Consider the following 27,965-nt stretch of genomic DNA (forward strand, 5'->3'; position numbering starts at 1 on the left):
CCACAAGCCCAACATACTGGAGGTGCCCGTCTGACAAGCCCTCTTTGAATACTCTGGTTCTCATTCTGTGTACCTTGAAAACCACCTTGATTATTTTGAAATCCTCCTCCTCCACCTCTCTTCCTCTATAGCCTATCGCAGATTACTCAACTCTGATTTACCCACTGCTTCCTGCATTCCCAATCCTTCTCTGCTTGTCAATACCGGCCCTCCTATGGCAAATTTTGAATTTCTTTTCTGAACTAACTTGGCTTCCTCAAATTTCCTATTCTCATCTTTCTTCTTATTTTTCTCCTCTAATAACCGACAATGATGTACTATTGTCAATTGCATCTCAGCCCAAGGCTTTGCTTCCATCCCCACTTGTTTCTTCATCTGTCTGTGTACTGGCTGAGGCAACCCCTGACATAAAATGAGGTAGAATAATGTCACTGTCTTTTCCCACAGCTTGTGAGTTTCAAGCTGGCATTTCTACTGAATATCCTGAATGTAAGCAATAGGGTATTTATCTTCCTTCATCTTACATGTCATAATTGCACCCATAGCTGATGTATCAGGATACTGTACAGAGTGCTCTCCAAACATCTGCTCTACAATTATTAAACAGTGCTCCATCATGCAATGTATTCTGTGCGGTGACACTTGAATACCCTGCTCTTTTCCATATGTATCGGCTCTCTCCGCAAGAGTAGTTGTCAGGAGACCTTTTATGTCCCCTCTGGCCAACTTGTTTCCTCCTGTCATTCTTTCTAATTCGTATATCCATTTCCCAGCGCCCGAAGTCAAACTCGGCAGTATACACCTTAAATTATCCTTGTCCATCTGCGGCCACGCAATATACTGTGGCCTTAATCACCCTTTTTCCAATAAGGGATACTACGTAAACTCTGCCCCACAGTCGGAACCTACTATTAGTCTATCCCTGGCAGGGACGATTGTCCCGGTCTGTCTCCTTGTGGGTAACAACCGTAACCTGCTCACATAAGGTGGTGACTCTCCCTTCTCATTGTACAGTCGTCCTCGAGGACGCTCAGGATATGCTTTGGGATCTGGAGTCCTATCAATAGGTTGTATCAGATCAGACCATCTCACCTTTGTCCATTTGCAGGTTTCCTTCAGGGGCGCACACACTCCCTCCTCCTACCTCAAGCGTAGACTCTTTTTCCTCATCTGACATGTCTTGTCCCCAACTAGTGTAACCATTATCCCCTTCACCCTTATCCAGATTCAATCTGCTTAAAGACAACGCTTGACATTCATCATTGAACAGGCTTCCCTCCTCTCTTCGTGATCGATCCCCAATGCCTCGATCATCGTTCCCTCGAATTTCATACTCGCTATTTCGCCTCAACTGTTGATGGACCTCATCAATCCTTTCTGTGATGCTTTCTGCATCAAATCTTTCTTCGTCTAACGCAACTCTAGATGCCTCTGGCGTTGCTTCCTTTATCGGAAGGAACTCTTCTATTCTATCCCATCGTATTTCTGTGCTTGGCCCTACTGGTTCTTTACGAGTGAGACTGGTATCAAGACCTCGTTGCCTCCTTTTTAGTTCCATTTCTTAGCCTCTCTCTCTTCGCTTTCTCGCATCTCTTCGCTTTCTTGCATGCTTTCTAATTCTTTCTTCCTCTTGCCTTCGTTCTTCCCCTCTCCTTATTCCTTGCCTTCTTTCCTCTTCTTCCCCAAGTCTCTGTAATCTTTTGTCCCTTAGTGTTTGCGCTTCCTCCTCTTCTTTCTTCCTTTCCTGTCTATCTCTTTCGTATATCAGTCTGTCTATTGTCATACTTTCTTCGTTCTTCTGCATGTTCTTTTCTTTTTGCCTTTCCTGATATATCTGTTCTCGCCTCTCTGCTCTTCCTTTTCTGTTCAGCTTCCCTCAATCTCTTCTCTAGTTCTTTATCCTTTCTTTCTTACTCATCCTTGTCTTCTCTTTGCCCAACTTCCTCGATACTTTTCCCCATCCATTTTAAGATCTGTCCTCCCATCAATCATCCATTCACTCTGCACGAGCACTCTCAATCAGCTTTATCCTTCTCTCCTTCCCAACTCTTAATTTCCCCATCTATTTCAGTCGACAATTTTGACCGCTCACTCCTTCCTTCTTTGTCTTGTATGATCTTATAGATCTCTTCTTTTCTCCTATTCGCCTCTGGATTATCGTCACTTTTGTAATCTGGGGGTTTGTATCTCGGATTACTATACCCCATTGTCACATTCAACTTCTTTAAAGGGTACAACCCTATTTCTTCTGTGCAAGCGCCTTTTACTTTGGGTGACGCAAGGGGAGCTGAAGGCTCAACACCTTCCTCCTTTTGCTGCCTAAACATCCACGCCTCAGGTCGAGGGTCTTTCCTTTCTCCCTGGTATATTTTCCAGAGCTCTAAGATCGCGAATCTTTTCTCTAATTTCTTCCCAGTGTATGCAACGTGCAAGTATGTGGTCATGTGTTGCAATACCGCTTTTGACGATGATCCCCCTTGTGGCCATGGCATGAACATTTTATCTGCCGTGCCTTTCAACCATTCCGCACTGTACTGTTTGAGCTTGGGCATGTTCTTTGGTAATGTTTTACATAAGAGCATCAGAGGCGTAGCTCCCATAATGACAAGTCTCAATTGACTGTCAATACTTACCAGATTTATGAAATAACCTTTATACTTCCGCTTAAATCACCACTTAACGTCCTTAAAACAACAAATATGAGCACGCACCATCAATCGCTGCTCAAGCCTCTAATTTCTTGATTAGCTAGCTCTACCCTTTTAATTGGCTATCTGTTCTCTTGATTGGCTATCTGTTCTCTTGATTGGCTATCTGTTCTCTTCATTGGTGCCAATCACTTTGCTATGCTCAATCACTGTTGCTCCTCAACCTTTTCAATTTCTTCACAACTTCTATCACTCTTCAATATTTTTACTCAAAAAACAACATACAGGCTAGTCAACATTACATATTAATAAACATTGTGATCACCTTTTTCTCTCTCGCCTTTACTTTATACCCTATACAGGGTTTGAGACATTACCTTGGTTTGAGACATTACCTTATGTAATACTAATTACACATTTTATGTTTTTGCTCTACCCCCGTTAGGATTTGAAATGTCTCCTTCTGAAACTCCCTGGAGTCAGGACTCCTAGGCACTACCTTTTCTTCACACAATATTTCCTGTTACTTAAAAATGATCACAAGCCCATCCCCCTCATTCGCCATTCCCTTTAGTCTACTCGCCATTCATTCGTTAATCGACTTGAGGCCTTCGGTATCGAGTCCTCCTCCAATCCGACCACTTCGGCTTCCGACCGCAGAGCACCTGTGGAAACCGGGCAGGGATTTCGTCAAAGGGGGACCTGCCCATCGTCTCGGTTCTTCTGGCAAGTTTATTTCTATCGGCCGCGCGCCATAGGAATCCCCGTGATCTTCTGGCTAATGGCAGAGGATACTCGATCGTCCGATAAGACTGAGGACAAACTGGGTTGGATCTTTTTCAACCATCCGCACCGCTACCACGTGAACTTATGATTCTTTAGCAATGTGCATGCAAAAAAATCGAACCAACTCAGGAAGATGGCAAAGGTTGCTGTTTTATTAACAATTATCTAAACAGGGAGGTTACAACGGACATCAACAGAAGTCAGCTCAGTTCTCAACAAATTTCCCATAAAAACATCCTTATATGCAAGAACTGTACAAAATAAAAGTGAAAAGTGACACAATATAAATACAGTGGCAAGTGAAATGTAAAGTGAAAACGTAAAGTTTAAAGTCATTTTTAGGGAGCGACACCTAGGGAGAAGTAGATTAGTGAGACAGCCACAGGGAACAGCGTAAGTGTCCAAATAACTATTGGCCAAGAGAACAGGTTTTCCTATAACATTGCTGGCTAAGTATAAAAGGTGTGGTACCACTAGTCTGTATAGCTACATTTTCGCTACAGTCTATAAAATGTTAAAAGTACAACTAAGCACTGGGATATATTGACGAACGATGAGAGAACTAAGGATCTGATCCTGGAGGAAGATCTGGATATGTTATTCTTAACAGAGACATGGCTCAAGGATCCAACAGGTCCGGTTTGCAACAAAGCCGTGCCGGAAGGATACATTATATATCATCAGAACAGAGAGTGAGGCTTGCGGTGGGGTAGCTATAATAGCAAGGGAGTCAATTTGTCTATTTAAAGCATCATTGATCTGCACTGGCTGAGAAGCTCTCCACCTTAAAGACTCTCCCACTCCAAAAGAATGTATCAATTTTATTGTGCTATACAGGCCTCCTTCCCTTGTTTCAGATTTTAGCTGTGAAATCACTCAACAGCTAAGTTCGCTGAAATCCACTAACTCTGCCTCAATTCTGGTGGGGGATCTTAACAGGTGGCTTGGAAATCCTTTGGACAAAGACGCAATCCTTCTCAAGAAAACAATGAAAAACATAGATTATATAGTCCAGAATAGTGAACCCACCACAATGAAAGGAAACCAGTTGAATTGGATTGCTACGCAGAATCTTAATATCCAGAACATAACAACCCAGCCGTGTATCTGGTCGGATCTTTTTAAAAGTCATCTTAGAAATTCTTCTGCGGGACACACCAAAACCAAGTCACAGTCCCCATATTAGGATACAGAGCAGAAATTTCAAAGGCCTAAGCCCAGATCAGCTCGAACCATGCCTACGTAAAATAGCCGATAGCTTTCAAATTGGGGACTCATGTGACCTAATGTTGAAGTATTACACCAACCAAATACTTGACATGGTGGAGCAGTATGCTCCCCTCAAATCAAAAATGGTTAGGAAGAAAAACAATCACCAGAGCTGGTTTAATAGCACACTATGCGAGCTCAAGATTGAAAAAAAGAAGATTGGAAAGTATCTGGCAAAAAGATACGTTGTTAGATAACGAAGAACGTTGGAATTGCCCCAACTCTAAATACAGAAGGGGTATTAGAGAGGCCAAAGCCAATCATTATAATGAGTTGATTGAATCTGCTCCTAACTCGACAAGCAAACTTTTTGACATTCTCAACTCGTTTGAAAAACCCAAAACTCTGTCCCCCCCACATATTCCAACGGAGGACGATTGCGAGCTGGTGAAAAAGGCATTTGCAGATAAAATTCACAAAGCCAGAGAGTCCATTATCCTGGCCATAGAAGCCTCAATGGAGATCCACTTACCTAATGCCGTAGAACTGCAGTATTATGAATTAGAGAACTTCAACTTTCAACCCATCTCTGAAGAAGAGATGGTTAAAGTGTTGTCAAAGAATAAACCATCTTCCTGCGCAGAAAATTGAATTCCTCCCAAAATAATTGTAGAGAACAAGGAACTGTTTGCCCCAGTCCTGACAAAAATAATTAATGCCTCCTTCCATGATGCATTGTCTTCCAAGATATTAAGAAGGTGACCATTACACCCCTAGTCAAGAAACCGGGCTTGGTTCCCAAGGACCCTGGTAACCTGTGTCCGATAACCAACACCAATTTTATCCTGAAAATGATGGATAAAATAGAAACGGAACAACTGCAATCTCATTTTGAAGCCAACAACATATTGCATGAGCAGCAGTCGGGCTTCTGTGCTGCACATAGCACGGAAACCGCGATGCTCAACTTACAATAATGTATGCTATCCATAATGGATAAGGGCAAGACAGGGATGTTAAATCTACTGGATCTAAGCGCGGCCTTCGATCTTGTGGATCATCAACTACTACAGCAGGTCTTGGAGAAAATGGCAGGATGCTCCAAGGAGGCAATGGCATGGCTGCCATGTTTCCTGGCAGGTCGAGTAGCAAGAGTACACTGGGAAGAGAAGTTCTCGACGCCTGCCCATATAAGTGCAGGGGTTCCTCAGGGAGCCAGTACATCCCCCCTCTTCTCTTCAATCTCTTTATGAAATGTTTAGGTCTACTTTTAGAATCTATTGGTGTATATTTTACCATTTACGCCGATGAGACACAGATGGTGTTGGAGTTAGAGGGTCATTACCAAACAGATAAGGCTAAGGTCATGGCATTGTATGGTATAATTGATAAGTGGATGGAAGAAAATTGGATGTGCCTATATAGCAAAAAAAATGAGTTGATATCAGGCTCCCGACAAGCGAGAGCCAAGCTAGGAGTAGAATATGATGAGTTTGTTGTCAAAGACTCATGCATTAAGATAGTTACACCCTCTGTCCCCTGGACCCAGGTACCTGCTCACCCTGCCACCCTCCTAAACTGCCTCCTGGCCACCCATTGCACTGGGGACGGTATCTGTACCCATACAGCCCCCTCCCATTTTTTTTCTTTTTCTGCACTTATCAGACTTAACCAGTCTGCTGCCTTAAACACAGCACTTGCCACTTGCTGGCTGCACTACCACTGTTTATTGCCTTCATTTTCTATTTATTTTTATTATTATTTATCTGCTCTCCGTCTCCGCACTTTCCACTCTCCCCCTTCCATGCACTTTTTCCCTTTTCCCTTTCCCATGCTCTTGCGCGTTCTCAATGTCACTGAGGCTAGTAAGATCGTTGTTGTGTTGTGTTCTCCCCTGTTCCCATCCCTTGCCTAGTCTCGCTCTGAAACACTTGTGTACGAGCGCAATACAAATAAAATATATCATATCAGATACCCTTGTGAAATGTACTATGTGGGAGAAATGTCAAGAAAAGTAAGGATCCGGTGTAATGAGCACAAATCATGCATATGCACAGGAAACTAACTCATTGGTAGCAAGACGTTTCAATGAGCAGGGACAATCAATTGCCCAGATGAAATTCCAAGTACTAGAGGTCCTTAATGCGAAGGAATTCTGAGGTAACATCGGACAGAGAAGAGCACAGAGGGAGGCGTTCTGGGTGGACAGCCTAGACTATATGGTTCCCAATGGCATGAACAAGAACTGAACCTGCATTGTTTTCTATGAATGAATCACTGCAAGACTCTGTTGATGTGTGTACATTCATGAATGGTAGGACAATTACACAGAGATGTTTTTAAGTAGCAATGTCACGATTCTGCCTTGACCTTTTCTATACTCAACTCCACTGTTCATTCCTTATTTCCAACATTTTTAAACGGATTTGCGGAGTACACATGCCTATGCATTGTAACTCTCTATTCTTGGCAATGGCATAGATCTTCGTTACAGTACACATTAATGCAATACAACTTTTTGATATGGCTATGTTTTTCCAACGTTCAAGATTGGTTGCTTTAATTTTGAGCACAAGATGAGACTTGCAAAGGTTGGACAGCAAGGTTTTTTTAGGAACTGAATTGGACAAACTGCAGGCAGTTTACTCTGTGACAATGTTGAGGGACACTTGTCCGGTTGTCTCTTGATACAATTAGCCACAAGTTTGGGTTACGCACATGATGGACGAGGTTAGGATGGTTTTGGTTTAATGTCAGCAGTGGCATTGCAACTAATGGCATGGTATTTTGTCTCAATCAAGCTGCTGCAACAATAATGCATTAGTTGGGAATTATTATAAGTTACGGTGTTGATACCACAGAGGTTGCAGCAGTGGTATGAATTACGGCACCCTCGTGATCACGAGGAATCCACACTGTGCACGCTACAGCGGTCACATTTATTTATTTTTATATTAATAAAGCGCACCAAACCCTTAGGCATCAGGGCGCTGTTACATACATGTTACTCTTAGTTCTTAGGTTACGGTTATAGTACAGTGTAAGTAAAGTCCAGTGGTTGCATGTAGGCTGAAGGCAAGAGCAGTACAGGCTGCAGAGTGTCAGAACTGGTAGTTGCAAGTGGATTAAATGCAAGTGTCAGATCAGGTAGTTACACATAGGTTAAAAGCAGTGCAGACTGCAAAGCGTTACATTTGGTGGTTGCAAGTAGGTTAAAGGCAGGAGCAGCGCAGGGTGCACAGTGTCAAAACTGGTCATTGCAAGTAGGTTAAATGCATGTGTCACATCAGGTAGTTACACATAGGTTAAAGGCAAAAAGCAGCGCAGGCTGCATGGAATCAAATCTGGTAGTGTAAGTAGGTTAAAAGCAAGAGCAGCGCAGGCTGCTAAGAGTCAAATTCGGTAGTTACAAGTGGGTTAAATGCAAGTACAGCTGCATACCCTCAGACATCAGGGCGCTAGTTACAACAAATGCATGGAGAACAGGCAAGTTGCAAAGTGTGTTAATGTATGGCAGGCGCCAGCTAGAATAGCCAGATCTCATGGTGTAGAGCCTGAAAGCATGTGCAGGTGGTAGGGGAAGATTAGGTTGCTGCCAGACTAGCATAGCCGCCCCAATAGTGTTGGGGCTGCAACATGGGAACGCCTAGACAAAGGTATGGGAGGGGAAGGAGGGAGAAGAGCAGCAGGAAGGGTGAAGTAAACCAAGGGGCTATCAGGGAAATGGAGAGCAGTCACACTCCAGGGAAGGGAATACATCGCTTACAATAAGAATAGACTAAACCAGGTGATCATGGCACTCATAAGATAAAAGAGTTGAGGAAGAGACTGAAGCTTGGTAGTAGTCGGAGTGCAGGGCGTTTGCTATGCCAAGATACAATGTCAGTGATATGAAGCAGTACGTAGAGTCTGACATGAAAAAAGCTGTGATGGGTAGTGAGTAGGAGGGAGGGGGGGAATCAAGCCATCTTACCTTAAGCGCCCACAGCAATGTGACCCAGCAGCGACACAAACAAGATAAGAAGCAGATCAGTCATTGAAGATCTATGCAGCAAGGATATGCGCCGGGCTACCGGAGAGACCCGTACAGGCCCAGACATGCCCAGACAGGATTCAAGCCTTATGAGGAGGGCTGTGAAAAGGGGACACCGGCAAGCCTTCTGGCTTGGAACTGGGAGGTGTTTTCAAGCACGGTCTGCCCAATGAGAGGTGTCTGGTGACACAGAGCCTCCAGGCGTGGTAGAGCGTTGTTGCAAGCCGGCAACCAGTCTCCTTGATGGTACAGCTAAAGCGGAGCGGCCATCTTAACAGGAGCAAGAGTTCCGTGGGTAGTGGTGCCGAAATTCAGCATCTGCCTCCTCCTGCACACAGTGTTCTGCAGGAGGGGCGCAGATGATGCCCAAATCAAATGGATAGTCAAATGACACACGGATGCGAATAAGGATACAGACAAGAACCCGCTCAGGTTTATTCAATAGATTGAATGAGCGCGGCGCCTACAGCATGTGTTTTCAGGTAAATGGAGTAGCAACAGTGTGAGCAAGTTGAGACTAGATCTGGTCACCAGTATATTCAGTGACCCAGTGTTTTCCTTTCTTTTATATAGTTTAAAATGTCGGCCCATGCACTGGGCGACTGTGTTTTACTTGCTGTAGACACAGAGAGCGGTCTCACCTCAAGCTTTACTGTAGCAGGTATGGGATTAAGTGGTAATTTCTGGATTTTCCACTTATTTTAAGAATGGTCTAATTTGTATGTGTTCTTTCTAGTGCCTAGTGCAGAAAGATGCCAGTGACAGTGTATTGATATTAGATAGTGATTGTTGTGTTCACCCCAGTACATGGTCAGGTTGGCTTTTTTTACCTTCTTTTGGCTGATTAGACAGTTTGGTCTGGTATTTATTGTGTTATGATCCTAAAGGTTGTTTAGTGATATCTTCACCATAACGGTTGTAGGATCTGAATGATTTAGAAGATCAGTGGGTTTGCTACAGTGGACATGCAGCACTAACAGAAGGGTTGGCCTCGCTGAGTCTTACACGGTTTTATTAGCACAGCGCTGGGACCGGTGGGCTCTGCATTTAGAGTCTTGAAACATTACACAATATGAATACTCTGCCACATGCTGATGACTTCGCTACTCGCATTTACAAAAAAACCTCATGTCATGCCACACCATTTTAACGTTTTCTGCGCTATGATCTCAATTTTCATGGTTCACTGTTGCCAGACTGGCTGTTCTTGTTTTGCTGCTTGACTTTGGGCTGTAAATATTTTATGAATGTCTTCTAGCTTTTCATGCTAGACAAAGGGAGTGCAACCCTCACCGTCTGCTTTTGAGACTTTATTTGGTGTAAAACCATAAAGTAAAAAAAAGTGTACATATTAAAACGAACACATAAAATCCATTTACAATGACAAATGTTAAAAAACTAGTACATTAATCCTTTTCCGCAAATTCATCCATAAAATACCTAAACCGATAAAACAAGTTAAAATAGGCCAACTCATCAACAATTCATATCAAGAGGAGAGCAAGCACGCAGTCTCATAGTTACATAGAGATAAAACAGCATCTCAACCAACTTTCAGTGAGTTGTCTGGTTGACCACCCCACCCCTCGGCCCCTCCTTGTCCCTTCTCAATATTTTCAATTTTAATATCCAAGTGTAACCCTGGATATAAATTAATGGGTTTTAAACAAAAATAAAAAAGATTGGGATGTTTAATCTGATATAAGAGACCTCAACATGCAAATAAAACCTGTGCTGTCCTTGTCAGTTGTCTGCTGTGTAACATACATGGTAGTAGCAGAAAGAAAGGAAAAAAAAACTAAAAATTGTGTGGGTGAATAATTTCTTCGTTATTACCAGGTCAAATTTAATGTGTATTTCGTGAAAGAGTGTGTTTAATTTCTGTCCATGTGTGTACCTACATTATATACATAGGTTTATATGCCATTTGTCATTTTCCCCCTCCTGTATGGTTCTTTCACCCCGTTGTTGTGAAATGGTGGGCAGTGGAATCTCCCACCAGCGTGGGGCGCAGAAGTTTGTTCTGAGGTACTTTTACCTCTTTGGACCATGAAGTCCCCTTGCAGTGGGCGAGGCAGGTGGGTGTGTCCATGCAATGATAAGAGGGAACTGCTCCAAGCCAGAGATAGCGCGCGTATGAGGGAGCTGAGAGGCGGGCACCTTGACCGGCTGTTCTCCAGTCTCGCGTGTTGCGCAGGCCCTCCCCATTCTGGGTCAACCCAACCTCCCTCTGTAGCTGGGGATAGGGATTCCTATGGCAAAGAAATAGGGCAAAGTGGTTGGGTTTATTTGTTCCCCTCACCACCACCACCACTGCCGGCTCTCGCCTGCTAACCATCCGCCCGACATAACGCTCGTCAGGAGAAAGTGCACCAGAGCTGGTGTGAGTTTCGCCTCCATTTGGTGTTCACTATTGAGGTAGGATAAGAGAAATCTTTTTGGGCTGGGAGCCTGTCATACTTCATCTACGTATCGCTTACGGGTTCTATTCCCTCCCAGTGCTGCAGTGAGTTTGCGTTGGGGGATAATACCTCACAGTCCCCATTCCCTTAGGCGCCAGGTGCATTCCGGTATGCCTGTGTGTAAGCTGGGGTCAAGCAAGTTTTCTGCTGTTACACTAATCAGGCCAAGGGTCCTGGGCACCTCGGGTTTGAGGCATACGAAGAAGAGGTAGTGTCAGGAAGCCTGGTTATTTTTGTAAATGGTGATATTTTAAAAAGATAAGACTTCACTGGGAGGGCATGTGCTTACCTGGCTGTTTGTCTTTGAGGTGGGAGGAAGAGCAGCAGAGGAGGAGGCTTTGTCACTTGTCCAATTGTTAAAATGCCTCTGGTGCAGAGGTAGTTTCGTCCAATTTACACAGGAAGAATGAAATGTTTCTATGTTATGTTCCTTTAGACACCTTACAATAGAATCAGAGGTTTTAACCAACAACTTTAAGGTGTTTACAACGTGTTGGTGTAAATCTTGATACTTTTATATGGTATTGCGGTTAAGGATTTAGTATATGCAAAACTCACCACCGTACTGAAAATCAAAAGTCGGCACCCGTGGCTATTACCGCTATGTTTTTCTTTCATATACACAACTACAGTTTAAATGTTGAACAGCTCTTTCTCACTGAATGGGCAAAAACAACGGATAATGCAATAGAAGGCAGGCAGCCACCCAGTTGCAGTAGCATTTTGGTAACGGCCCTCTCAACTTCAGCTGACTCACCTCTTTCACGAGGTCCTCGTAGGTCTGGATGGCGGATTCCATGGTAACCTGCTTGTTAAACTTGCCCGGGAAGGGCCCGTCACTCCCAGTAGCCAAGATAAGGTGCGAGAAATGAAGTTCCTAAGGAGAAGAAAAAGCCCCAGTGTTAGGAGGGCACGCAATTAACCCAAAACTTAACGAGAACACGATCGCCTGGTCATCTCATTATTTGCCCTACAGGCCAGCAACGCAAAGTTCATTAGAAAAAGGAATAAGTCGGCTACGTGACAAGAGTCAGATGATTACTGCAAACATGTACATGTAAAACAGAAAAATAATGTGTTGCTCAAGGAATGGCAACTACTGCGTTGCTCCGTGAAGCTCGCTTTAAAAAAACGGTCAGTTTACAAAATAGTTATTAGGAACTGGCTTTTCCTGTAAGTCTGTGAGGTGCACCACAGCGTGTCCGCCTTGCTGGTAAGGGTGCTTTGATGCATTCTCTTTTTCTCAGCACAGCCGACTACTGCAGCTTGCAAAAAGGTGAAACTCTCCACCGCGCGTTTGTTTAATTCTTAGTGGTAAAGGATTGGCTTCGGTTCTCTATAACACTAAAGGGCTTGGCAGGCGTGGTGCTGAAATACAAGTGCAATATCTGTCTGTCCAGAGAAGGCGAAAAATCAGGGTGGGTCTTAGCTCTGGCAGCTTTTTACTTAAATAGGGTGGTGACCGCCCCTGGCTTGGAAGGGCTTAAACCTTCCACTTTGAGGAGGTTGCAGAAAGATGGCAGCACTCCGCCTTGAAGTCCGAGTGTCAAGTCCTGGGCTCTGATGAACAAGGTGGGCTCAGATTTTTCACTTGGGAGAGCAGACCTATTTGCATTTAAACATTAATTAGCATAGCAGCAGCAAACATACAGTAGCATAGGACAAAAGCCAGCCCAGGGTGATATCAATTTACCCAGTGATGTTGAATGAGCATCCAGCCACCCCTCACACCCCAAAATAATTTGGGTCTGGCTCCACCGCCCGGCAGGTCGGGTAAGCTCTTCACGGCTCCACAGGGCAGGCCAGCTCCCAATGTAAAAGAAAAGCTGCCGGCAATACTGGGACCTTTTCTGTCCTAAAGACTAGGGCTGACCCAGGACACTCAGATCTGCTTCAAAAGACTTGGCCGGAGAGTGAATGTAGAAACAGCCAGCCTCACATTCTGTTCAAAAGATGTCCAACTTGGTATACATGTCTTGCAATTTACAGGCTTTTTTTTGTTAAGGTGAGTCCTGTGACCAATGAAAACAGCAGCAGAGTCCAACTTCCATTACTCGCTCAAATGGATTTCGTGCAGAATCACTATCATAGACGTGTTTCAAATGTAAAATTGTGGGCATTCTTAACAAGAATGCCCACAGTTTTAAATTTTATAAATGCATTTTGCCTAAAAGCAAAGAGAATTTTGTGTGCCCTTTGCTTTTATGCAAAATATCATGTTTGGCCACCCTCTTCCTCCACCAATAAGGAGGGGGAGCCCAGAGTATTTTGTTTTAGGGCAGTGGCCAGAGGCGTAGACAGGGTAGGGGCTGAGCGGGCAAGGCCCACCCAAAATCTGTAAATTCCCACTCAGCAGCACTGTCTGGGCATTTACAGATACTAATTTCACTGCGGTGGGCCCAACTAGATTAGCTTTAGGCCTCACTTGTTAGACAATCCACCCTAATTCAGTGAAAGCTTCCCCTTTCCAACACAGGAGCGGGGCGCGGCCACCACGCCAGCTCGGGGGAGCCCTTTCAAGGCTCCTCCGAGCTGGCGTGGAAGTGGCACCCTTTGTAACAGAAAAACTGCCCCTCTATTCTGGGGCAGCAGCGAAGCCCTACGAGGGGGGAGCTTTTCACTTACATAGGGCACCGCTGCCGTGCCAGTATGGGCCAGCCTTTTATTTTACACAGTGCCCCACAGCCACTGCCCCGCCAGCACAAAGGAGCTTTTTTAAAGGCCCCACTATGCTGATGTAGCAGAGGCTATGGCACTGTACGATTAGTTTAGCGCCCTGTGCAACTGCCCATGTGGCCCATGCCTTAAGCCAGCCCTGGGCAAAATCTATGAGAAGAGGGGACAAGGGTGATAACTAAGGCTGGGTAACCGAACAGTAGCTAATCTGTCCCATCTCAGTTCCCCTACCATGGCTTGCATTTGGATGTGTTTTCCTTTTCAGGGATGAACTGGCGTCAAGCTTGGCTAGTCTGAGTAAACGTGATTAGCTCAGGTACTTACTACAAGTTATGTGAGAGGAGGCAGAATTAAATGCCTATCCAAACTAAACATTTCTCCCTCACCATTCACTTCCCTTTACTTTATACAGAAATGATTCCTCTATATTTCAGAGCCGCTCCTCAGTACTAGCGCCTTAGGTCGGAGTCTATGTATACCTTATGCACAAGAGTGTATTTGGAAAATATAGCCTTTATTTAAAAAAGAAAATAATAATTTAGAAAAACTGCTAAACGTGAAAAACTCAAAATATGCCCCTTTCCTGTATAAACCATGTAACCAAAAAACAGCTGAAAATACATTCTGGTACAAAGCATTCCAACCTCCCTTAATAAAAATACTACAAGTGAGCTATGCCGCACAAATGTCCCAAGACTGCACAGAGGAATGTGGCTGTGTCATAACTTAGTTGTGTGCTGGGTTGCTGATAATTATTCCCCAATTTAAACGTGCCCTGTTTTCCAATCCAAAATACATCACTGGCCCTACCTTTAAAAGACTTGTCTTGCAGAGCATGTTGCCCTGACGTGTAGGATCTTGATTTGTAAAGGGACCCGTACTTTTGTTTGTGACGCTAATAATGTCCGATTACTTACAGGTAATCTTCATTACTGCGAGTCCAGATCTTCCTCTTCACAGTACTTACAAGGGGAATTCGCCTCCACAGAGACTCTACCTACTACCGATTCCAACCTATGACAGAAGACAGACTAAAGAAACTGGAGTCCAGTCTCTCTTCCATCTTTAAACGCTCGTTAAACACTCGTTGCTGTGATCTGTGTTTGATCTGCAGGTGGCAGGTTCAAATCCCAGCAAGGCCAATTTAGCCTTTCATCCTTCCGAGGTCGATAAATGGGTACCAATTTCGATTGGGTAATAATTGGAATGTATGTAAACATGTCCTATGTAAAGCCCTTTAGATTAAAATGCTGTACAAAAAAAAAGAATTATTATTATTTAAAATGTTGGCCCTTATCCCCTTCCGAGCTATAATCCTCCATCCCTCCACATGTAACTTAAGTTTGTAGACAAGCTACGTTTGTTGGAGCTGGGTGGGAGGTAATGATGACTACGACGAGAAATACCTGGAATAGGAGTAATGAAGATTACGTTAAATAATTGGGACAATATCTCCTCGTGCGTCTTCCATGTTAAAGTCCTTATTTACGTGAGGATGTACCAAGCAGTATCCAAAGGAAGCGTAAATCGAAACTGCATGCAGAGGCCACATAGGGGTTAATAGATTATCCCAAATTAACTATAACTAATCCACATAACACCCTGCCAACCAACTATACATTGGGATGAAGGACACGACAGATGCCATAGCAGCCATCCTGCCTAGTCCAGTAAAGAGGGACCCCATCCTACAATTTAAGGTCTCAATCTCTAAGATTTGTAACCTGAGCAAGTGAAGACTAGGGTATCCTAAGTGCCAGAGGTTGCAGCAAAATGAACTCCAATAAACTAACGACGGCAGAAGGGAACATCCCATCCTACATAGTAGACCTTTCCATCCAGCTTACCCATGTCTTTTTTCAGACAATAAAAACAAAATTAAAAATGCAACTGCGTCCACCCATCTAGATGCAGGATGAAGAGTGAGGTGGACCAACAAGGGAGAGAGCGGAGGAGACAATCAAACAATGATACTTCCCTAGCCAAGGGATGGTTACATCATGAACATGTTTAAGACCAAGATGCCATTAATGGGATTGCAGAAATATCTGCAACCAGCCTCAAACCTGGCTGGGCATCTGGTCTCTCACAAAAAGGGGAAATGAAATACTGAATGATACCTTCTTCTAATACAGAGTGTATCTCCTTTTAGATATCATTAGATAGCCACAGATCAACCTCATCGCGAGGTGAGTGGACAGCTCTTTTTTCAACAATTCACGTTTATAGATTTTGGGAGTTCAACCTATTGTGAATACTGTAGAAAGAATATAAATATGATATGGCAAAGTGATTAAAAAGACTAAGGTCTGCTCATTTATATAACTGAAGAATGACATTATGCAAGGATCCATAAAGGAACCATGAAGTGGATCATCTGTTGTGGAATACTCACAGTGAGGTGAGTCCATGTTACGATTGGTCACAGAATCTTAGACCAAGTCTCAAATATTGTATAGATTACTTGGAATAGAATCTGTTTTTATAAGAGGCGCCTGCAAACATTATACGAAAAGCTAGAACACCAATACATTCAAGAGGCAGGTGAGATAGAAGGATATAAGAAACTATTATAGGTCACACATATCAGCGTCACCATTAGTGTGTTTACTACTCTGATTTTTGGTCATCATATTTACAGTAGGAAGGACAGTTGTATAAAAGAATATATGATTAATCTACACGACTGTGTAACTCAGAAGAAAACGGAAACCAAAAGGTGAAAAAATGACTTGCTTTACATGTAATAAATAATACGTTGCTACACCGTATACTAGTCAAGAGATGCATAAGTATTTACAAAATCATCTCTCTGGATTATTTCTGGACAGATTTTAAGAACAATTCCCCTGATGAAGAGAATTTCTCTCGAAACACTTTGGGCTGGATATATTTTGAACATTTTAAATATCTTTTTGTACAAAACAATATTGGTGAATGTATCATTAAGAGTGTCTACATAAAACACTTAACAGCTATTCTGTACTATACCATTATGAAGAAATTGACAAATTATATATATAATTATTAAACGATTATTCACAATGATTCCAAATTAAATCAAAAGGTGTCCCTTGGTTTACTTGTGTTTCGGCCCCTGGCCATTTTCAAAACCTAGATATTAAATAATACATTCCCATTGGTTTCTTAATACACTTCATTTTAGGCAAAGTTCCGATGACAGGTTCCCTGGTGTTCGAGAGGGAGACTATCTCCAGGAAACCGACCAACCAGGGAATAACCTGTGATCTGAACTTTGCCTAAAATGAAGTGTATTAAGAAACCAATGGGAATGTATTATTTAATGTCCAGGTTTTGAAAATGGCCAGGGGCCGAAAACACGTGAAAACCAAGGGACACCTTTTGATATAATTTGGAATCATTGTGAACAATTAAGTTATAAATCAATGTGAATAATTTCACATTTGACCTGAATACCGATGGTTTAATAATAAAAAGTACTTTATTGAACTTCAAGGTGCTCAGTGCTCATTGGGAAACACCAAATGGACTCTATCCAATTTACAGGAGTGAAGGGGTATAACTTCTAGGTGATTCCAGGAGCAAAGGGTTTATTCTACATGAAAGGGATGGGAGTTCCCCATCTTGGGAACTCACCAAATCACATGTATATTTCCTGTCCATTTGCCAGGGCAGTGTCTTCTCCCCCGCACCTGGATCAATCAATAAAACTTTAGAGTTTATAAGGTCAAACAAATCATCTTACATCACAAACCAAGGGGTGCAAAGTGCAGAATATTCAGCATTCCCTTTTTGGACAAAGGCGTCCGCGAGAAGTGGCGAGCGGTGCGCGGCAGGGAGAGGTTTATCTTTGCTCGTTTTCTGACAACTTACATGCAAGCACGTTCAGACGCCTGCACACTGCCCTTGGCAACTTAACATAACATGACTTGAAGGACCTCCAAAACAGTGAGACTATAATGATAGAGATAATGCCCAAATGCTTACTTGAAGTCTAATAGCTTTGCCTGCTGCCGTACTTGTAATTCTACTTCCAATTTTTATAATGCCAAGATTGCCCACAATGCCTCTTGCCCTCGCCAAAATGGAAATTACTGACTGTGGAGAGAAAATTGCCTCGCCCATTATCAGATGTGGGGGAATATGCCCAACGTCTCCCAAGGAGCTGCGGGTGTGGCCCATGTACTGATCAGTGAAATCCACCAATTTTTGGGAACATGAACATTCCAGTAAGCATGGTACCCTGGGGGGGGGGTGGGGGGGGAGCAAAGTCACGGAGTATATTCCGTTGAGGGCCAGAACCTGATTCATGATAGAGACTCTAGCAACAAGGAAATGGAAGTCTGTGGTTAGCTGCCTGGGATAATGAGGTCGTTGAGGCCCCTGAGGCTTCTGTAAAGCTTATAGTGCTTGGGGGCCAATGTGATAGTGACCGTATTCTCCGGGCTATGGAGGGATGCTAGTCGTCAGCGGCCATGGAAATCCAACCCAGGCAAATGGCCCCCCCACTATTCACCTCGACCAGCTCATTTGCTACAGCCCACTCCGAGGACATCCGTGCATCTATTGGACTGACCTTTAACCAGCACTCACTCACTAATCCTGACACTATCATTTTTGATGCCACAGGGACCGCTGTAAATGGTGAGGAGGGGAGCACATTTTATTGTCTATGGACTCTAAAACCAAATCCAGGCAGGGCACTATCCAGTTCTGTGAGCCCAAGGTAAGGGAGGGCAAGGAGAAGGGTCTGTGCAAGCCATCTAATAACTCTGGGCATGTTCCCTTGCAAGTGGATCAATTAGAGTCTAACCTCATCACTGGCTCCCTCTCATTGTACCATCTGCCCAGTCCCTCCACCCTCCCCCGGGCCTGTACTTTCAATTAACCCAGGAAGTGATTGCACTAAGGTTTCGGGGGGCCATATATGCAAGTGTAATCTTGTTGTGCTTAAATTGGCTCAATTAAAAATCTTATCCAACTGTTGGTGGAAGAGAGTTGGAGGGGAGAGACTCTGTGGAAGATATACAGCTTGAAGGAGGGCATAATTGGGGACACAAAGCAATTTGAGACTTAACCACTTGTCCTTCATGTTACCTCCCCCCAAAGAAATACATTTCAGCCCTGCTAGCTTGGGTCCTATCAGAGATTGTAGTGAAAGCCAAAAAGGTAAAAAGTGCCCAGACTGACAACGTACACTTGGCTTTCCAGACCCAAAGAGAGCGGGTTTCCCCACTAAGCACTCAGAATGTTATCCCACCACAATCCATATCAAACAATAATTGTAGCATCGGTCCAAGACCAAATCCCACCATGGACAAATTCCCTAGTGGAACGGACTCGGTCACTGAATCGCACTGTCAGGGATGGCAGCAAACAAGAACTTGGCAGGTGAAGGACAGTTGACTTACATAGGGTACCACAATTGCCTCGTCATTCTAGAGAATCCATGGAGGCCCTTATGAACAGGTGTACCTACTGGTTGCAGGCAGAGCAGGGCAGCCTGTTTGTAACACGGGAAAAGGTCTTGAAGTGCATCAGGTTGACCCAATAGCGGGAAAGTGCTTATGATTGTGTGCAAATAGAATTTCGAGACTCAAGCTAGAGAAACCGTATATTGGGTTTTGATAGGTGTCAAAATTCAGTTAAAACAGAGAAACTGAAATAATAGGGCATCATGGGGGATATTTTGAAGTACACCCCCAAGCTTGTCACTGCGGCCTTGTGTTTTTATGGTGCTAACATTGTCCCACTGGGTAACAGTGACCAGGACACCTTCATTGGACTAATAACTTGCAACCTGCTGATTCAGGTTTCACTATGGAAGTGAACCTTCTGCAGACATAAGAAGGGCATTAGGATGCGCATATGATGTACTTATACTGTGGAGAGGTTAGTTATTGCTCTTGACTACTGTGTTATGATGAACTTTGATGGCCTGAAGGCCAAATAAAGTTATTGATGATGATGATGTTAGGCCTACTCTGGACCACAACTTGCATGAAGGGGAAAAAGCCCATTCTGGGACTAAGGACAGAGGACTTGCACAGCATGCACATGTGCTCAAACCCCACCAGCTGCCGACTGAGCGAAAGAATCACTGCCCATACCGATGATGCCTTGTCAGGGTCTGATGCATAATTGTGACTCCTGACAAGGAGGAAGATATTACATTCCTTTATCAATACTCACTAATACTGTTTGAAACTACATCTCCCCCTAACACACACAGACTTGGATGGAGAGGCTGGCCTGAGTAACAACAAATCTAGAATTGTAGAGACTGACTAGCGTGGCATATTGACAGAGGTGAGGGACAGCCTTGTGTGATGCTGAAACAACATCACTATAAGGAAGACATTCATCTAAACCTTGAAAGACACACAAAATGAGTGTGCGTCCCTTCAGACAACAATGCTAATAACCAACCCTACTAAAACCTCACCCCTCTGCATACACCTCTCAAACTCTAGCTAAACACAATCATACCTCTAAAACCACAGCAACCACCACACACTCCATTAGAACAACAAACAAACCACACATAGCCTTACACAACAACACACAACAGATACCGACCGGATACCACACCAAAAAGCTCATCGAACGGTGTAAACTGAACTGAAGCTGCCAACAGCACATCACAGCTCCCTTGCTCTTCCTCTAAACTTATTCCTACTAACGTACCCCTTTTTCCCCCCCCTTTTTTCAGATCCGCCAAAGCGTGAGGGGGACCACTCCGGTGTTGATAGTGCGGAGTATAAATATCCTGTAACATTATCAAATGTGGAGGTGCAGTGTCATCAAGAAGAGGCCAGAGCTAGTCAAACAGCTATGAGAACCCGTGAATTGCCAAGAATAGGAACAGTGACCTCTGGAGTGAGAGAAGTAACACCAATGGAATAAATGTAACATGAAAAAATACTCAGGAGTATGTGGTGAGCTCATATTTTATATTTGTATGTTGGTAGTCCTGTGATTCCAGGAAGCGGTTTCCTGTATCTGAGCTTGATGAATTGCAAGGATTCTGAAGACCAGCGGTATATAAAACAGTTCAGCACTGCCCTGAAGTTGAAGTGACCAGAAGAGGTCTTCCCCAGTATATACCCACATCATGTATGAGGGCGAACCGGAAGAAACCCAATATAAGATAAAGAGGTTAGCATTCCCACATACTTGAGGTTTTGGACACAACGGCAGAAGCAGCATCTTCGCAAATTAAGTAAAAAAATGAAGAGCAGGTGTTCTGCCTGACTTTGGAATTGGTTCTACTATCCTGGAGGTAGAGTTGAAGGCCCCAACAACTGAGCAAAAAAGCCTTCTTCCTCTTAGCTCTACCACCGGGACCACAGATTGGAAACCAAGCCTTTCTGATGATGTAAATGGGACTACAACAAAGTCATACTGCATTCAGATAGTGTTATAGTGGGCATATGCTATGTGTATTTACATTATCCAGCACTTTCCATCATAGAGTAAACCAAAGGGGCATGTCACCAACATATCTACCACCTGTAGTGGACATTCACTATGTTGACAGTAGAGACAAAAAAGGACAGTTGGATATGGTCATGGCTCCAATTCTGTACGAGATGTTTCAATCCACCAACTGACCTTTCACCTATTCCCTTGATACTGGAGGAATATTTTAAAAAAATGGTAGCAGACAATTTAGCCTTTCAAGGAAAGCGAGTTCCTGTTGGCATTCCAAAAGAGAAGCTCTCATAAGAAGGTATATCTTAACTTACATGAGTTGGTCCTCCCTCCTTCACCCTCAGGTGGCACGTTGGAACTTTTGCATGGTACCAATGTAAGCTGAACAATCTGCGTGACATCCGCATAATCTTACTTTGCAATAATAGCCTAATCTCTCCTGGTGGTAAAGTGCAGAGCGACTAGAGTAAACAGGGAGTTGAAGGCGTCTCTACTAATGATCCATGAAGTTAATGGTTAGTATAATCACGCACTCTTTAGCGTTACCCTTGGCTGCTGGCAAGTGTAAACTGCACAGCCTCATCTTGCGGGACTACCACCATTTTTCTATAAGAATTTGTTATGGGTGGAAAGCAAGGCAATGGGTGTGTGTGTGAATTATGCTGCTGTAATTAGTGTTGGAAGAACACACAATGTACAAACCATTATGTACGTATTTAGGGACCCCTTAGTGATTTCAGATCAGCACATTTGCACAAACTATCTTTGGTAATGAGGCTTAGTGTTGCCGTCTGCAGAACAGATGAACTTTCATCAAGAGTCTTCCCTCACTTGCAGCTACGCAGTCACTAGCCCGATGACTTGCTGGGGCTGCAACAGCTAATTCTGAGCTTGGGAGAAAAGTAGTGTGGAAAGCCGACATTTTCCCCTCCAGTTTCCAGCACCACCATTCTGAGGAGGTTGGAAGGATTGGAGGGGTGCTGTTGTTGGATCTGAAGGTTGATCTGCATGCTGGGCATGACTATGCTTAGCGTGGTTATGATTACTTTACAGTGTGCTGGCGCACGGATATTGTATGCAACTGTGACTTCAGTTTGACTTAGTAACCAGAAGTGCATGTTAAAATCACATATTTGCTACATCTTGATGAGCTGTCATTAGAAGGAATTACGTTCGACACTGTTTATTTAAGAAATCGCCTTGTTTCTTTGTGCCCATTTGCTTGCCTGTTTCATTTTTACCTGGCAACATGACAGACATGAGTGAACAGAGCCCTTCGGCTTGAATTAGTAACATGTTGGCGCATCTCAAGAGTGCTACCGCCCGCCTTACACCGCAGGAGGTGTGGTCATCTTCTAACAGGTGCCAAAGCCATTCCGAAATAGCGTGAAACTATCTGAATATGGCATGGTAAAAAACAATTGAACCCTCCTGTCCTCGAGTCCCTCCGAGTGGCCTCACAGCAGTCGGTGCCAAACCAGCAGAAGCTCCCTGTATTAAAGCACTGTGTTCACTGCACCTTGAAAGGCAGCTGCGCCGGATTTTGTGCTCTTCCACCAATTCGTACTTGCTTACACTTCGAACTAGCTCGATGCTGCATCGTGCCCTGGCTAAGCCTGTCACCACAAAAGTGATGGCTGAAAGGTTTTGAATTAATCTTAACCACTGGCTAAGGCTGTCACTCGTTAGGCCCGAATCGACTGCTCAATGCCGGGACCCGAGCCGAGTCACTGGCGATTCACATGCCAACTCTGACCAGGGGTTACAACTGTGGCCCAACCCAGCTAGCCATTGAACAGCTGCCTCATGGACTTGCACGTCAACACCACAAGGACACCAATTCGACGACCATTGCCTGCCAACTCGAACCGCTGGAGCATAACTCATTGACCCCTCCCAGCGACTTAAGCCTGACTCAGCCTGGCCCGACAGGGAACCGATCCTGTGATCGCCCGACCTACATTGGTGAGAGCCCTTCTTCTACCCCACAGAGGGGCTGCATTTTCCCCTACTTAACACTGCTTGCTGCTTAGGCCTACACAACCTTACATGCCTGAACTGAGCTTGAACCACTCAAATCAACGTTCGACACCGGGTCGGACTCCGTCAGCCCACCAAGACGTTAATCTAGGAACTGTTGACACTGTACTGCCCCATCGGTCCACTTGGAACCTAGAGACTGGTTAGCACACGATCACACCTGTTTTCAACAATGACGTATTATTTTCGTGGCTAGAAACTTACCTACCAGCCCTGGAACCATGCCCAGAGTGCTACCTTTCTCAATCTGTCGCACCATCTCTGTTGCTCCTTCGGGGTGTTTTTTTTGTACAGTATTTTCTATGTGTTCTATTGCAGAAGACGTGTTTAATTAAAATATATATGGACCCTTCCTTGCTGCCAAGAGTGCAAAGGGCTTTTTCTGGTAGCGGGAAGTGTTATGACCTTGATTGGCTGGCGGCCTCTTAAACCAAGTGACCTGCACTGAATTATTATTTTTTTTTATTTTATTTTTATTGGTTTATTACAAGCCTTTAAAAAGTGAGGAAAGACAACATATTCAGAATACACATGTTCAGAGATCACCACCACATTGCATCACAAACGACTCTTCTATGGGGTTATGAGGCCTTTTATAGCACTAGAGAAACAACCACCTTAGATCTGGGCCATGAGAGTCTGAATTAATCAGCTCTGTTTGTGGATTACCAGGGACTTCCTCGTGGCTTTCAAGACGAGTGACCATCGCTTGTAAGAAAAATGCCAAGGCTATGGTCAATTTTCGATCAGACTCATCGAACATCATCTGCCACCATTCTTCAGCACTTGTAGTTGTTCTTTCCATCATACATTTTCCAAAGTGAGATTCTTTCGTGTCTAAGTGCTACACAGAATAGTGTGAGGTGCTGTAATGTTTAAGAGCAATTCCACAGTCTCCATAACTCGGAGGATGTTTTGGCATCAGACCACAAGTTTTTCCTTTCTTTCGTTTTAAACACGTTTAACCAGAACTTCATATAGAGTCACCTTGGAAGCAAATCGGGGAATAGTTTCCAGGCACTATGAATCTTATTTAGGCCTTTTTTTCACTAGGAACATTTTCCATGATGGTGTGCGTCCTTCGGTCGCTAGTCTCACATCAGTCTCTTCTCCATAGCATCTTTTTGACATGATTAGGATTGTTGTGCAATGTGTCAATGTTAATGTCTAGTTCCATAAGTAGGGCTTTGTAGCGCTCTACCCACAGAGCCAGTACAGAGTTCTTGTTGTTCAAGCCCCGGATTTTCAAGGATCTTGTACTGTGGTCAAATATCCTTCATGGCCATTTTCCGGTTGACAGCAAGTCTATTCCAACATACTCTCGCATTAATGGAAATCAGGCTGAGTTCATAGAGAATACACACTGTCGAGGTACCCCTGGATAGACCCAGCACTCTGGACCAGACGTTGTTTTCCAGCATATTCCATACGTCGAAGGAGCGTCCTAGAGCACATTCAGCTCCATAAATTAAAGCTGAAGTTGCTTTTTGTTTGAAGAAGGCCAAGACAGGGAGTAGCGAGTATTTCCCATATTTTTTGTTTAGCACTGCAGCCTGAATGGCTAACTGTCGACATTTCAGTTTGATGTTTTCGACCCAGGGTCCGTCATTTAGGCTGCAACTGATCTGCATCCCCAGGTACCGCGTGTGCATTGTAGTTTTTAGCTGGGTTTTGTCTATATGCCAGTGGAAAGAGGACCGCTTAACTCATTTAAGTCCTTGCATATCTTTGAGAACTAATATTTCGGACTTTGCTGTGTTAATGCTCAAGCCATTCGCATTGACATATAGAGCCAAAGCGTTTCGTTTTCTCTGTAGGCCCACAGGTGTTAAATCTAGCAAGATTAAGTCATCGGCATAGAGCAGGTGACTTATATGTGAGCCATTGATTTTGGGTGAGAATGATACTGCGCTGTCAGTGGTTTGGTCAATGTCGGAAAGGAATAAGCTGAAGAGAATGGCTGCAAGAGGGCAGCCTTGCTCGATGCCACACTGCGTTTGAATTGGGGCAGAACGTTTACCAGATCTATCGAGTCTGATCCTGATTTCAGTCTTAGTGTGCAGCTCTTTTATGGCTGCCAGGAGACTCGGAGGACACTTCCACTTTTCCAATTTTGCCCATAGCAGTTCACGATCAATGCAATCAAACGTGTGTGACAGATCGATTATTGCAAGATAGATTTTACTCCCAGTTCTTATCGCCTCTATCTTTAAGATGTTAACGATGAGGAGGTTCAAACTGCAGCCTACTCCCTTAACAAAGCCAGTTTGTCTCAGGTCAATACAGTTAGTAGTCTCACTCCATGTTGTCAACTTGATTTTCAGTAATGTTGCATATATTTTGTTCAAGACATCTAAAAACGAAAATCGGTCGATAGTCTTTTGGATTTGACCTATTGACCTTTTTAAATATAGGGACAATGATTGCACATTTCCATGATGCTAGTGTTGCCTGTTCGTTTGTGATTTTCTTAAACAAGGTGTAGCAAAAATCAGACCATACTTGAGGGTTTTCTTTAAGTGCAAAGTTTGTGAGACCATCCGGGCAGGGGGCCCGCGAGTTACTTATTCTGTTGATTGTGTCAAGAATGTCCTCTTTTTCAATGGTCAAATCCCAGTGATCCAGTAGGGGACATAAATGATCTTGAGCAGTACCTTTTTTCGTGTATAGCTGCTTATAGTGCAGTAGCCAGTCGTTTTCGGTTACGTTGGATTGCAGGGCTGCTTGGGAGCCAGATAGGTCGTTAATGAGGCTCCAGAACTCACTTGTGTTATTTTTCATTTTAAAAAACATTACTTCTGCATCCCGCTGCACCATCGTGGCTTTATGCACTTTAAGCCAGTTTTTATATCCTTGTTTTGTGGCTTTGATTCTGATGGTCTTTTCACTGTTGTACATTTTGCTACATGCGCTAATGTCGCCTCTCATTTTGCGTATTTTTTTTTTTTTAAGGACCTCAAGATCAAACACGTGGCTTTTTCCCTTAAAATTCTCCAATATTTGATGATATTAGAGTTAACAGTTCGCATTCTGGTAGGCGTTGTTCATCATTTTTGTCTCTGCTTCAGTAAGTCTTAGGCGGACGCGGCTTGATTCAACAGCTAGGTCATGGGTCCATTTCTCCTTCTCGCTAGGCGTTGTAGCGGCCATGGATAATATTACCAAGTTGTGATCACGTTCAACCATATGCCTCACGTTACTTCTTAACATATATGTGCGCAGCCTCAGACGAAATAGTAGTCTAACGTGGATTCTTGGGCCAGTCTCTTCCAAGTAACTCTTGCCGGTATGTCGCCTATGGTGTTCCCGTTTAGCAAATAAATATTTCGACTTTCCATCTCTGTGGACCACTGATAGGCTGCCATAGAATAGGCTAGGATGTTGTGTTGGTTTTTTGTGTTCACTTCCAGGCAATTTATTTTTTAAGTCCCCACATAGCAAGATTTCTGGGACCACTTCCCTTTCATAAATGAGATCTATGATGGTCGTTATTTGATCAATGAATAGAGCGACTCCAGTGGTCTTGTGTTGCCAGTAGATATTAATAAATAATGTAGAGATGTTCCTTTTTCAGATTTTTGCCACTTTCAGATTGCAACTGTGTTGTTTGAATGTAAGACGTGGGGTTGTAAACTTCTGTGATTTTGTATCCTGAGCTTTTGCGCACTAAAGTCATGAGACCATCCATAGGTCTGCCCTTAGATTTTTTTAATGGCAGGGTTGAAGGCAACTTCAAAGGCATCTATAGTTGGACAAATAGACAGCCAGGTTTCTTGTGCGCACATTATGCCTATGCCTTCCAGCCAGTTTGACTGCAACATGTGTGTAAAGCCTCGGGTGTTCCAGCAGGCAATAGTAATGTAGGCTTTAGATATTGTATCATGGCATTAACTTTGGTTCTGGTCTGCTAAGGCTTTCGAAAGCCAATTCCAGTCGTTGACACCCCCACTAAGAGGACCAGCGACTGCCAAATTCAGATCGTTCGCAGGAGGTGTGATATCCTGAGCAAAGGTGATTTTGATTTGTTCAATTGAGTGGGGCACTGATACTCTGGATTGTGTGGCGTTCGTGCAGTCCTCTTCCCCTGCACTGATCTTTCTAGAGCCCGCATGACGTAAAATATTTTCAAATCTAAGAAAATCGTCCTTTTCAGTGTTTTCTGGTGAGTTGTGCTTCTTCGTGATTTCTTCTTTCCTGCAACTTTCCATACTTTCCATTTCCGGTGCTTTCTGCAAGTGTGTTTCAGGTATATTGAAACCCATGGAGATAAGTGCCGGAACTGCCTCTAATAAGATGCTGCATACGATTCTTGTATCAATATTCAGTCTGACAATGTCGTTTTTTTTTCTTTGAAGAAATGCACAACTTTTATGTCATTCGACTCGATCATCCGCAAAGTCAGGACGTAGTGGAGCAGGCGCAACACATTCTTTCGATTTAGGGCCAAGTCGTTGCTACTGTGTTCAAGACATTCTAATACTAAACAGTATTTTGCGAGCAGTCTTTTAGTGGCCACTACAATGGCACAATGTGATGATATGCCTGCCGCGATTTCTCACAGCTTGATCGCTCACCAGGTGCTGCACTGGATGCGCAGCAGTTTTGTTTTGTGTTAGGCTTTGCCATAGACTCGAATTCGAGTTATTGTTGTAAGAAAGTGTTTGGTTTCCCGACGGATGAGGAGTGCCTCCGTCC

General features: G+C 43.7%; 1 protein-coding gene across 2 annotated transcripts in view; it reads right to left on the minus strand.

Annotated features, from left to right (window-relative positions):
* The window catches only part of AIFM2 (AIF family member 2), a 488,087-nt gene that overhangs the window by 326,363 nt on the left and 133,759 nt on the right, over positions 1 to 27,965 (minus strand). For both annotated transcript variants that reach the window (XM_069610711.1, XM_069610712.1), the window contains one exon: positions 11,896 to 12,015. In XM_069610711.1, coding sequence (XP_069466812.1) covers positions 11,896 to 12,015 — 120 coding nt within the window. The remainder of the gene's footprint in view (positions 1 to 11,895; positions 12,016 to 27,965) is intronic.

The sequence above is a fragment of the Ambystoma mexicanum genome, chromosome 8, assembly GCF_040938575.1.
Source record: "Ambystoma mexicanum isolate Mex_15411 chromosome 8, UKY_AmexF1_1, whole genome shotgun sequence".
Lineage (NCBI taxonomy): Eukaryota > Metazoa > Chordata > Amphibia > Caudata > Ambystomatidae > Ambystoma > Ambystoma mexicanum.